Below are 12,500 nucleotides of genomic sequence, written 5' to 3' on the forward strand. Positions count from 1 at the left end.
AGCTGACGCCTGAATTTTATCTGGTCTCATGAAAAATCAGATATCCTATCAGAATATATGGAGGCTGCAGTTCCACAGTTATTAACCATGAGAAGTAAGCTCAAACAAATAACTGGTTCACACGAAATGTCTTCTTTGTCTTGGTAGTTAATATTTCCAATATTCTCTCAAGCTTGTAAGTTCCTGTGTTTTTACATTATTTTAAGTGATATTTCATACAGATCAGTTTAACAGTTACAACATAATAATTCAAGATGCTTTGCCTCTCTATTCCATTATTCAACTGTATTTTAAAATTATTGTCTAATTTCAAACTGCCTCTCATTGATGACATATTCAGCGTTAAGAATTAATTCACTTCTCTGCACTTTTTTTTTCTGTTTTGAAGTTAAAATTAAAGTTCACTGAAAGCTTCCTGTCCTGCCTGCATCTTTATCCCTAACAGAGCACGGCTGTATAGCAGATGATTTCCTGTCCTGCCTGTGTCTTTACCCCTAACAAAGTACAGCTGTATAACAGATGACTTGGAGTTCCTACAGAGGCTCTCCAAAATCTACCTCCAATTGCAATTTCAAACCACCCTGTATAGAACTTATATGGCTATTTTGTGCCTATGTGGTGTGGTCTGTGGTAACTATATGCCACAAGTTTTATGATTTTTAAGTAGATTGAACTTTGTGCCTATTTTATTTTTTGCAGTGTTGGGAACAGGCCCAGGGTCCTGTGCACACTAGGCAAGCATTCTATCCCTGGGTTGCATCTCAGCCCTTTCTGATAGAATCTGCATGTGATAGTCCTTCCATGTGTATCTAGCAGTGATCTTTCTTCGGAAATTCAGATTACACACAGCCACATATGCCCCATATTAACACACATACATTTTATTTCATAGACTCTGTTCTCTTCTTCTAATGTACTCCCTCAGATAAAGCTAGGCATTGATTGAGCCTATATGCTATGCCAAGTCTCAAGTAATCACTTTAAGGAAAGTACACGTTGGAGAAACTGTCTCCACCAATCTCTTCCCCATTCTGCTGTATCTTTCTTTAAGAGTCATTGTATCAAGCCCAAGGATACCAATATCCCACCGGTATTCAGCCAAAGCATTGCTTATTTCCAGAAACTCTTTTGACGCATATGACAAAAGCCAGGTATGGTGGGTGGCCCGTACCAGTAATCCCAGAGATGGGGAGGTGGAGGTACAAGGATCCTGAGGCTCACTGATCCTCCAGCCTAGGTGAACCAGTGAATGCTGGGTTCCATGACAGGCTCTGTTTCAGAAAACAAGGTGGAGAGTGTTTGGAGAAGATTGCTATCTAACACCACCCTCTGGCCTTCACATGCAGATGCATGTGTAAGCATGAGCACCCACACTCATATGCACAGACACCATGCACACAAATTAACAGGTGAATTTTGCAATACTGGATTTGGGTCAATAGCTCATTGGCAGTATTTTACATTCCTTTATTGAAGCTTAGTTATAATATCCTTAATTTAAACATTTTGGTCAGTTTTTAGAGTTTGTTATTTTTCTTACATACCAGTGAATGAAAGATTTTCATGGAAGACTCTAATGCAACAGAAGCAAGAGTGAATTTAATACTGATTGATGAAAATATTCCTCTCTGGGCTGGCAAGATGTCTCAACTGGTAAATGTGCCTAGTGTGAGCCTAATGACCTGAGTTTGCTCCCAGGATCACATGGTGCTGGGAACTGACTCCTGCAAGTTGTACTCAGTCACACACATATACACCACACCATATAAAATAAATACAATTTACTAAAACATTCATTATTGCTATGATAAGTACAAAGCCAACTCCACTCCCAAGTCAAGTTCTCACACTTATTTCACTGTCTCAGAGAAGTGTCTACAACCAGGATCTCAGTTCCCATGGGAACTGGAAGTGTGAATGACTGTGGAGTCACGTGGGGAGTAATCTCAACAGATCACTTTAAGATATAGTGGTGCCCCTCAGGAATCTCTCTCTCTCCTCTGAATCCTTCTCTTGCCAGCTCACAGTCACCAAATGCTTCATCAAGGCGCTAAACTCAACCCTGAACAATTGGGGACATTAGAGCCTAGAAATATACTTACTTTACAGCAATTGTAAATGATACCTTTCTATGAGAAAACCATTTTTTTTCTGTACTGTAGCTTCAGGTTTTGGCAACACATAAGTGACTCTAAAGTGTGACAGATTTTTCTTTTAAAAATTCTCTTGATTTGAGAATTTTACATTACAGTAAAGGGATCTCAAACAACATGCTACCATCCAAATTCCTCCAGTTCAAGAGTGTAAAAATGATGCTATTGTATGGTTGTGAATTACATGACCATTTGATGGCCTGTTTAAATAATTGCTATGAATAACTGTAAAGGATCCAGTGGTAGTACCCTCATGCTGTTCAAAGTTAATCACAGTTTCTGTTCACTGTATGACTATAAAAAACTAGCAATGATACAAAATTGAAGATGAAGGTGCAGCTGAGAGGTGGACTTGTGGTAAATGTTAGCAAGCATCTTCACAGGCAGCCCTAGGAATTCATAGGTTTTCATTAGTACTCTAGAGTGTCTCCTCAGTAGATTCTTCTGTTATTGTACATCTGGTTGATATTTCCTTCATTGTTCTCCTGTATCTTATCATTTTATTTTTCAGAAATATAATGTTAGGGGACTGATCTAATGGGAGCTCACCAAGGCCAGCTGGACTGGGACTGAAGGAGCATGTGATAAACCGGACTCTCTGAATGTGACTGTCAATGAAGGCTGACTGAGAAGCCAAGGACAATGGCACTGGGTTTTGATTCTACTGCATGGACTGGCTTTGTGGGAGCCTGGTTTGTTTGGAAGCTCACCTTTATAGACCTGGATGGAGGGGGGAGGACCTTGGACTTCCCACGGGGCAGGGAACCCTGACTGCTCTTAGGACTAGACAAGGAGGGGGAGTGAAAAGGGAGGTGGGGAGGAGGTGGAAATTTTTAATAAATAAATAATTTTTTTAAAAAAAGAAACATAATGTTAGGAATAATCTCTTTGGTAAGAAAATCTGCTGTTTGTAATTCTCAGAGATGCACCACCAATGCGATTTTTAAAACCTATAATTAAGAACCAGAAGATCTCTTATAACACGGGTTCAGAAGTGAAAGAGACTGGGGAGATAGAGCAGTTGGTGAAGAACTTGCTTACAAACGGGAGGGCCTGTGCTCTATCCTAAGAACCCATGTTAAAAATATCCTAGGCTTGGTGGTGAATGTTTGCAATCCCAGTGCTGGGGAGGTGGAGGCAGGCAGATTGCTGGACGTGCTGGCCTGACAGTCTGGCCTAGTTAGCAAATTATAGACCAGTGAGAGACCCTGTCTTTAAAAAAAGGTAAATAGCAAGAATGACAGCCGACGTTGTCATCTGGCTTACACACACACACACACACACACACACACACACACACATAAATGATTTTTGCATATTAAAATGTTTTAAACCTGACACTCATCAGTCTTCAGAGAAGGAGCATGCTTCAGTGTCTTCTCTTACAGGCTGCTAGAACAAAATTTTAAAGTATAGTCAACTATTTTGTTTTTATGCATTTTAAAGCAACTGGAAAGAATAATACTTCCCACTTATCTTATTATATGGATAATTTATGCAGTTGAAAATTTGGTTTATAGAAAAATATTGTAAAATAAAATAAAAAGGTAGCTAATATTTTATAGCATGCCTACATTTTCTTTCTAAAATATAACTAGATATTATAAATAACAGAAATATTATTATTATACACAGAACTTTTACAATTGACTATTTAACCTGTCATATGCTATTTACTTTAAAATATCAATTGAATAGTTTTGATGTCTATTTGACAACGCCTAGCTTAACCATAACATTCCAGCCAAATGATCCACTAATAATATCTTTTCCTCCCTGTTACCATGTTTACTTCTTCAATCATTCTTCCAGTGACAAGTTCATGTTTAAGGACCTCATGTGCATTCTTTCAGAATTCAATTACATCCTAATCTGAAATATTTTTAATCCTGAGACAGCATGTACAATGTCTGAGATTTGCTTATATATGTGAGTAGAAAGAGCATTCACTGTAGGTCTCAAGAAGACTATAATGTGAACAGTTTGCATATTTTTTTCAGCGAGTATAGTAATGCATGACTTTAATCTCAATGCTTGGGAGGTAGAGGCAGGTAAACCTCTCTGAGTTGGAGACGCGCCTGGTCTACACGGTAAATTCCAGAACAGTCAAGGCTATATAGAAAGAACCTGTCTCAAAACAAAACAAAACAGACAAAACAAAACAAGACAGAACAAAAATCCAAACCCAAACCAAACAAAAATAAAAAAGAGAAAAACAACTTTCAAGTTTTCTCCTTTTAGAATTGGGAGCAAGGTTAGCTACCCAGTTTATCTAACATCCAATAAAGCCCCATGGCTGTAGTCAGCATCATAGAGGAAGGAAGTTCCTGAGATTTCTGGTGCTCCAGGAAGTTCCCAGGGATTGCAGGGAACAGTAGATAGAATCTGGAGGTGCTGGAAGATTGTCTCTGCAGCTCACCCAGCCTCCTGCCAAGCCCTCATGCTTGTTCTTTGGTTTTTTAGCTCAGTCTGTAGAACACACTTCTAGCCACTCAGAATGGAATCCCTTGTTCTAAAATACCTATCTCTGTTGCCAATCCTGGAGACTCTCCTCTGTGAAAAACAAGAGACAAAAATCTGAAAAAAAAATTATTGGCACTGAGCCATGCTATTTTCTCCATATGTATTTGGAAGATTGGAAAGAAAGACAATGGAAAGGACTTTCAGTAACCAGTCACAGTTAAAGATGGCTTCATGTGGATGGATGTTGTTTTCACTGTGAAGTGAAAGTAGGTTCACGTCCAATTCCTGAAGACACAATCTAAGCAATGCTCATTATTCACTAGGTGGCAACTAACTGAATTTACTAAATTTATGATGTCTACAAAAGGGACAACTCCCATTTAAGCTTCCTTTACAATACTTTATAATATTGCATACACGAATGATTGATAAATGTATACCAAACGTGCTTCTCTGAAACATTTTTCCTAATTTTCCATAAAGAAAGGTAAGCACGACCAGAAAGTTATACTCACTCTTTGGAGAGCCAATTGTAGCTTTCACTGGACACTAGCAACAGATTTCTTGCACTGGACTCAGGGTAGATCTTGTTAGGAAGGGCTTGTGTTGAATTTTTGGCTCTTTTTCAGACACCCCTATTTACCTTAAGACACTGCAACAACTTTGTCTGCTGGGATTCTCATCTCCCACATGGTGCTCTGGACATGTTTAGGAATTTCACCTATTTTAAAATGCTCCAGAGCATAATATGGGTTTTTTTTTCTTTTTGATATTAAGAGCTTTCTCTGGTTTTGAAAGATATTTTGAAGATATTTTGATTCTTGTGAACAGTTGAGAAGGTGTGTATGACAGCAGGGTAAGTGCTTATTTTATTTGTCAAAGCTGAAGAAAAATAGCCACAAGGGACATTGATGACCCAATTTTGAGATCCACTAATGAATCTTCTGTGTAATGAACTTGGCAGAAATCCCAAAATAAATGTAGCGGGGATGACAGTGTTCTCAGAGAAAGGGAGATGCAGCAGCTGCAATGAGTGTAAGCCAACACAGCATTGACGACCAGGACCCACTGTCCTGCTGACATTTGTTCCCCTCCTCCTGGGGTGGGGACAGGATCACCAGGATTTGGTTTCCTTTCATCGTAACATTGTGATTGAAAGGAAGAAAAATTTAGATGTCATGGCAAGAAAATGTGTGAATAATCCCTGTTTGGGGGCTGATTACTTCTACTAGTTTTACAGTTAATGTCACAACTTAGATCATGCATGCATATCTACATATGTAAACACATTTCATGTTGCCAACATGCTCCTGACAGAGTGTTGCCAGAGGGGTAAAGAGAAGGCACTAGACAAGGAGAAAGGCTGTAAACACTTCCTATGAGCCCCACACCGTCATTTCAGTCATGATCTCACAGTAGTTACTGGCCTTGGGCCAGCACAAGACTCTCCCTGTCCACAGTCAGGGTGGAGGAAGGGCTCATAGGAACTGGCATGCCCAGACTCTTGAAGTCCCCCAAAAACCAACAAAGAGACCAAGTCCTGTATGTAAAAGCAAAGAGACTTTATTTTATGCAAGTTTGCAAACTCGGTCTCTCCATGTGTCCAACATATTGAAATAATCGCAGAGCCCCAAGCATAGCTAGAATTGGGTTTTTATGGTAGCCAATGTAGGGGTGAGAAATTTCTAAGGTTCAGGACCCCTGATTGGCTGTTGTTTGTCTAGGAGTGTCCTGGTGAATGTGTGCTGGCAGGTGATCCTATCTACAATGGTTGGAACGTTAGGCATTTCCTTTGGATGGTCTGTTCTTGGGTGGTGGTAGGGTCATCTCAGCTTGTGGTTCTTCCTGAAACCAGGTATTGCCTCAGGGTAAACTACTGAGACTCAGGCCTCCATTAATCTATCATGGCTGAGTCCAACTCTGGCAGGTGATAATGGTTGGAAGTAAAGAACTTCCTTTGGGTGCTCTGTTTCTGTAAAGCTTATCATGGCTGAGTCCTACAGAAACCTACCACAAAAATCCATGGGAGAACAGACAGCCTCTTAGAACACTTAGTGCTAGCAAAACTTAATAACCCCGTGATGAGATCAGGCTAGACACTCCCCTGCACTCTATAGTATGTGAAGCAGTTTTTCAAGCCATGCCTTGCCCTAGGAGACTCATTTAAAACCAGTGTTTAACTCCACTTATGGATGCATACACTGTACCCTCTTCCAGGGACTGCCCATCCAGCACAGACTGATAAATTCTTGGGACTAGAGAGGGAGCCACTCTATAAGTTTATTGTAGGTAGATTGAGATTTTATGGACACATTGGTGTATTGAAATCATGCCAGAGAAACCAAGTCCAAGAATTTACAGACTAGGAAAATGGCATAACTCCCTCACTTGGATGCAATAGCATGACAGATACTTAAGATTGCAATGGCTTGGCCTCATACCAACCTATCATCTGATACCTGGTGTCTAGGTCAAGAAATAACAGAGGACTCCATGCTTGTCCCTGGAGTTCTGCCTGGGCTCTGTTCCCTGCTGTTGATGTGGCTTTCTTGACTGCTGGCATAGGCACCTGTTTGTCTTGTTGGGACCTGTACTTTGAATTTGCTGTTTGCTGCTCCTGGACCCCAGTTGAGCATTCCACCCCATGGCTGGGCTCTGCAGCTTTGCTGTCAATCCATGAGTCTAGCAACTTCAGCAGCAGCTCCATCCTAGCTAGTACTTGTCTGGTTCCTTCTCTTACTGAGGCTTTTAGCATGATGTCATCTTGAGTTTTAAGGATGGATTCTTTTTCTCTGCTGACTTTATGTTTTTTAGATTTTTTTTTAGTTGCTTTCCTTAATTTTATTTTTGTATATTAAATATATTATGAAAGCATAATCTTAAAATATATTTTAATTAAAATATAATTATATCACTTTCCCTCCAGTTACTCCCATGTCCCATCTCTCTAATCCCTCTCATGTCCCCATTGTAATTGTCTGTTCTGTCCCTTTAAGAGATAAGCCACGCCCACTCCCTTCCTGTTTGCAGCCTTAGTCTCTCTCTTCTCTTCCTCTCAGAGAGGCAGGTTCTGTCGCCTCTCTCTCTGTCTCTCCTCTCTCTCTCTCTCTCTCTCTCTCTCTCTCTCTCTCTCTCTTTCTCTCTCTCTCTCCCTCTGTTCTTCCCCCCTCTGTTCTTCTCCCCCCTTCCCTTTCATAACCATTAAATAAATATCCATATCATCACTCTGTATGGTGTGCCTATCTGTCTGTTTCTCACCCACCGTGACCACATGGCTCGCCACATGGGACACCCCAGGGACCAGCCACCTTCGGAGACCTGCCAGGTGGTCTCATGTGCAGTCCCTGCCTGGGACTGGCTGCTCTTGGGACCTGCTGTCCCCTGCCTGCTGGGGATCCTGCAGTAATTTTTAATAATCATTACACCCATTACTCTAAAATTGATAGCCACTTTTTCTTTTATTATTATTATTATTATACACTGCACAATACACATACATATATATGCTCAAATACATAAATACAATCTGTTGGATACATTTTTGTTGTTTGTGTGTATATTGTTTTAGGGCTGACAAGTTTGCAGTGAATTACCAGTTATGGTTATCCTTGGGAGAAGTTAAGTTTTCTTCTCTTAGTAATTGTTATTTATGCATCAGCATATCTTTTGATAGTATCATTGATTAGGTTATTCAGCATTTATAGGAGAGACAGTCTCACAGCAGACTTCCTAGTATTCTGGCTCTTAACAGCTTTCTGCTCCCTCTTCTACAAGCCTCCCTAAGCCATAGGTGCTAAAACTGTTTGTTCTGTAGATGTATCCATTAGGGCTGAGTTCTCTACACATTGTGTCCAGGGGTGTGTGTGTGTGTGTGTGTGTGTGTGTGTGTGTGTGTGTGTGTAATAACAGTTTCCATTTGCTGTAGAGAAGCCTTTTTGATGAAGGATGATAGCTACACTTACTCATGGGTATAAAGATAAGATTTAGAATGTATTTAGTACTTATGCTTTCTAGCAAGGTTGTGGTAGTAGATTCTCTTCTAAGATCTTCGAAGATGTCACTAGACCATATAAGCTGGTTAAGTTTCTAGTGCCAGCCTGATTTCCCTTCTGTTGGATGGATGTGCCTTAGGTCCAACTAGACAGGGGTTGCTTGCCACCAACATATGAGGGCCACTACCAGCCCTTTAATGCTGTCTTTTTATGCTGGTTATTGTGGTTTATAGATGTCACAGCAGTAGGACTATTAATTGCTTCTCTCATTTGGAAGTTTATCAGGTACTTCCTGGTACAATGGAAACTAAAGGAGAATTTGATCCAGCTCAAATAATCCAAGTCTAGTGTCCTACGTGTAAGGTATTGGAGGAAATCCGGTGTGCGTGCCCTTTTGTCTGTGAGGTCCTTGGAGCCCAGCAAGAGGCCCTGCTCCTGTGCTGAGGAGATTCGGAGTGGTGAGTGAGTGGATACCCAGCCAGCTGGTCCCAGGGAACGGAGTCCAGGCACCCTCCAATTCCCTAAAGTTTTCTGGCCATCCAGTGGGGTGTATTCCTGGCTACTGGCTTTCTTTATCCCATCCCATCTTGCCCTATGACCGCTATGTGGCCATCTGCAAACCGCTGCACTACACCACCATCATGAGCAACAGGGTCTGCTCCTTGCTGGTCCTCTGCTCTTGGCTGAGTGGCTTCCTGATCATCTTATTCTTAATCATCTTGACCAGTCAGCTGGATTTCTGCGCATCCAATGTGCTCAATCATTATTACTGTGACTATGGGCCCCTCATAGAAATAGCTTGTTCAGACACAAGGCTGCTGAAGCTCATTGAATTTGTTTTAGCGATTGTGACCTTGATAGTCACCCTGGTGCTGGTCATTCTCTCCTACACCCACATCATCAGGACCATTCTGAAGATCCCTTCTGCACAGCAGAGAAAGAAGGCCTTTTCCACATGTTCTTCCCACATGGTTGTCATCTCCCTTTCTTATGGGAGCTGCATCTTCATGTACATAAAGCCTTCAGTAACAGAAGGAGTTGCCTTCAATAAGGGTGTGGCTGTGCTCAATAACTCAGTTGCCCCTTTACTTAACCCCTTCATTTACACTCTAAGGAATAAGCAAGTAAAACAAGCCTTCAGTGATGCTGTCAGAAAAGTACTGCATCTTCACTCCTTTTAGTGGCCTGATAATAAATGAAAATGTTGGATGATATTCTGGATATTCCTCCTCTCTCTTGAAGTGATTTCTCAGGTAAGCTGGGTATGGCTGGTGTCAGCAGTCTGTTTCAAACTAGCTCAAGAACTTTCTGATATCTAACTTTGATGAAAGAGGCAGAAAATTTATATTGGGAGACTGTATACAGAATACAGCTAGTTAAACTCTTTTGCTTGCCATACATTGGAGGATCAGCCTAATGATTGCACCTATATTATTCCCATTATAATCTTTCTTTTTATTTAGTTATTAAAAATTTCCACCTCCTCCCCGCCTCCCTTTTCCCTCCCCCTCTTCATCTCCCCTCCTTGTCTAGTCCTAAGAGCAGTCAGGGTTCCCTGCCCTGTGGGAAGTCCAAGGTCCTCTCTCCTCCATCCAGGTCTATAAAGGTAAGCATCCAAACAAACCAGGCTCCCACAAAATCAGTCCATGCAGTAGAATCAAAACCCAGTGCCATTGTCTTTGGCTTCTCAGTCAGCCTTCATTGCCAGCCAGATTCAGAGGGTCCAGTTTGATCACATGTTCCATCACTCCCAGTCCAGCTGGCGTCGGTGAGCTCCCATTAGATCAGTCCCACCGTTTCCGTGGGTGGACGCACCCGTCGTGGTCCTGACTTCCTTGCTCATGTTCTCCCTCCTTCTGTTCTTCATTTGGACCTTGGGAGCTCAGTCCAGTGCTGCAATGTGGGTCTCTGTCTCTATCTCCATCCATTGTCAGATGAAGGTTCTGTGGTGATATGCAAGATATTCATCAGTGTGGCTATGGGACAAGGCCAGTTCAGGAACCCTCTCCTCTGCTGCCCAAGGAACAATCTGGGTACCTCTTCTTGGACCTGGGAACCCCTCTAGAGTCAAGTCTCTTGCAAACCCTAAAATGGCTCCCTCAATTAAGATATTTACTTCCCTGCTCCCATATCCACCTTTCCTTCATCCCACCCATCCCATTTCCTCAAGCTCTCTTGAATCCTCCCCTTCTGCCTTCTCTCTACCCATCTCAGGTGGATCTCTGTGAGTTCGAGGCAAACTGGTATACAAGAGTTACTTACAGGAGAGGCTCCAAACCTACACAGAGAAACCCTGTCTTGTAGCTTCCTGTAAGTGTGCTGGGATTAGAGGTGTGCACCACCACCGCCCAACTTGAATATTCCTTTCTGGGTCACTTTTCTTTGGGCTTTAAGCAATTTCATTTTTCGAGTTTCTTACTCTGATAATTCTTCAGATCACCTCTCTGCCTGAGGAGATCACTCAACAGATAAAGCGCTTGCTTTAAGAACATGAGGACCTGGATGCAGATTCCCAGCACTGATGTACTGGGCATGGTGACTTGCACCAGTAACCATAACTTACAAGATGGGGTCAAAGATGACCCGATTCTAGATATTCACTCTCTAGAATGTAAAAGGTAAGCCACGAGTTCAGTGAGAAATCCTGTGTCAAATAGTAAGGTGGCAATTGAGGAAAGACACCAGATATCAACATCTGACCTCTACACTCTCATAGAAAAGCAAGTGCACACACACACACACACACACACACCACACACGCATGCAAATACACACACCACACAGAAACAAATAAAACACACACCCTCACACATACATGCATACCACATACAACACACACAGAGAGACACATAAAACACATACCCACACATAAGTACTCCCCATTTATAACATACACACAGAAACAAATAAAACACACACCCTCACACATACATGTACATCACATACAACACACACACAGAGACACATAAAACACACACCCTCACACATAAGTACTCCCTACATACAACATACACATGTAAAACACACACCCTCAAACACATACATACAAAACAGACATATAAAACACATGCCCTCACACATACACACACCACATAAAACACACATACAAACATACAAAATAAAGACACACATAAAATACACACTCTCACGCAGGCACACACCACTTATAACGCAGAGAGAGGGAGGAGCAAGAATATGAGCAAAGAATTTCCACTGAAACAGCTTACCTGAGCCAATGGGAGCTCACTGACTCTGACCTGACAATAGAGGAATCAGCATAGGATCAAACTAGGTCCTCTGAATATGGGTGACAGTTGTCTGGTTGGGACAGACTACAGGGCCACTGGTAGTGGCACCAGGATTTATCCCTACTGCTTGTACTGCCTTTTTGGAACCCATTCTCTTTGAAGAGATACTTTGCTCATCCTAGATATAGTAGACAGGGCCTTGTTCCTGCCTCAAAGCAATGTGCCAGACTTTGGTGACTTCCCATGTGAAGCCTTATCCTCTCTGAGGAATGGAAGTGGGTGGTAAGGGAAGATGAAAGGAGTGGGAGGAGGGGAGGAAATGGGAACTGGGATTGGTATGTAAAATGAGAAAAGATTTTTTAAAATAATTAATTTAAAAAAAGAGTTGCTGTGGTCATGGTGTCTTTTCATAGCAATAAAAATCCAAACTAAGATAGGCCCCCAGAGTCTATCATAGTCTCAACTATGTCTAAAAGTCCAAAGATCAAAGTCTTTTCTGAGAGTCTTGTGATCTTTTCACTGTAATCCCCTATAAAATCAAAATCAAAAACAGATAACATAGTTCCAACATATAATAGCACAGTATATACATTACCATTCCAAAACATAGGGAAGTGAGCATAGTGAGGGCATACTGGAGCAAA

The 12,500-nt window shown here is 41.6% G+C and overlaps 1 protein-coding gene across 1 annotated transcript; it reads left to right on the forward strand.

Annotated features, from left to right (window-relative positions):
- The first annotated feature begins 7,887 nt into the window (after nucleotides 1-7,887).
- Nucleotides 7,888-9,789, forward strand: LOC148117745 (olfactory receptor 6C4-like). The gene is made up of 3 exons (XM_087901905.1): nucleotides 7,888-8,018; nucleotides 8,321-8,373; nucleotides 9,200-9,789. Exons 1-3 carry the CDS (start codon nucleotides 7,888-7,890, stop codon nucleotides 9,787-9,789), a joined length of 774 nt encoding a protein of 257 aa, XP_087758031.1.
- The last annotated feature ends 2,711 nt before the right edge of the window (nucleotides 9,790-12,500 follow it).

Source organism: Myodes glareolus, chromosome 26 (assembly GCF_982192425.1).
Source record: "Myodes glareolus chromosome 26, mMyoGla1.1, whole genome shotgun sequence".
Lineage (NCBI taxonomy): Eukaryota > Metazoa > Chordata > Mammalia > Rodentia > Cricetidae > Myodes > Myodes glareolus.

Excerpts from the sequence above, each read along its gene's own strand:
- LOC148117745 (XM_087901905.1), top strand. The coding sequence starts at position 7,888 with ATGGCTCGCCACATGGGACACCCCAGGGACCAGCCACCTTCGGAGACC. Across the intron at positions 8,019-8,320 it reads TGCCTGCTGGGGATCCTGCA|GAGAGACAGTCTCACAGCAG; the intron begins GTAATTTTTAAT and ends CAGCATTTATAG. Across the intron at positions 8,374-9,199 it reads CTGGCTCTTAACAGCTTTCT|CCTATGACCGCTATGTGGCC; the intron begins GCTCCCTCTTCT and ends ATCCCATCTTGC.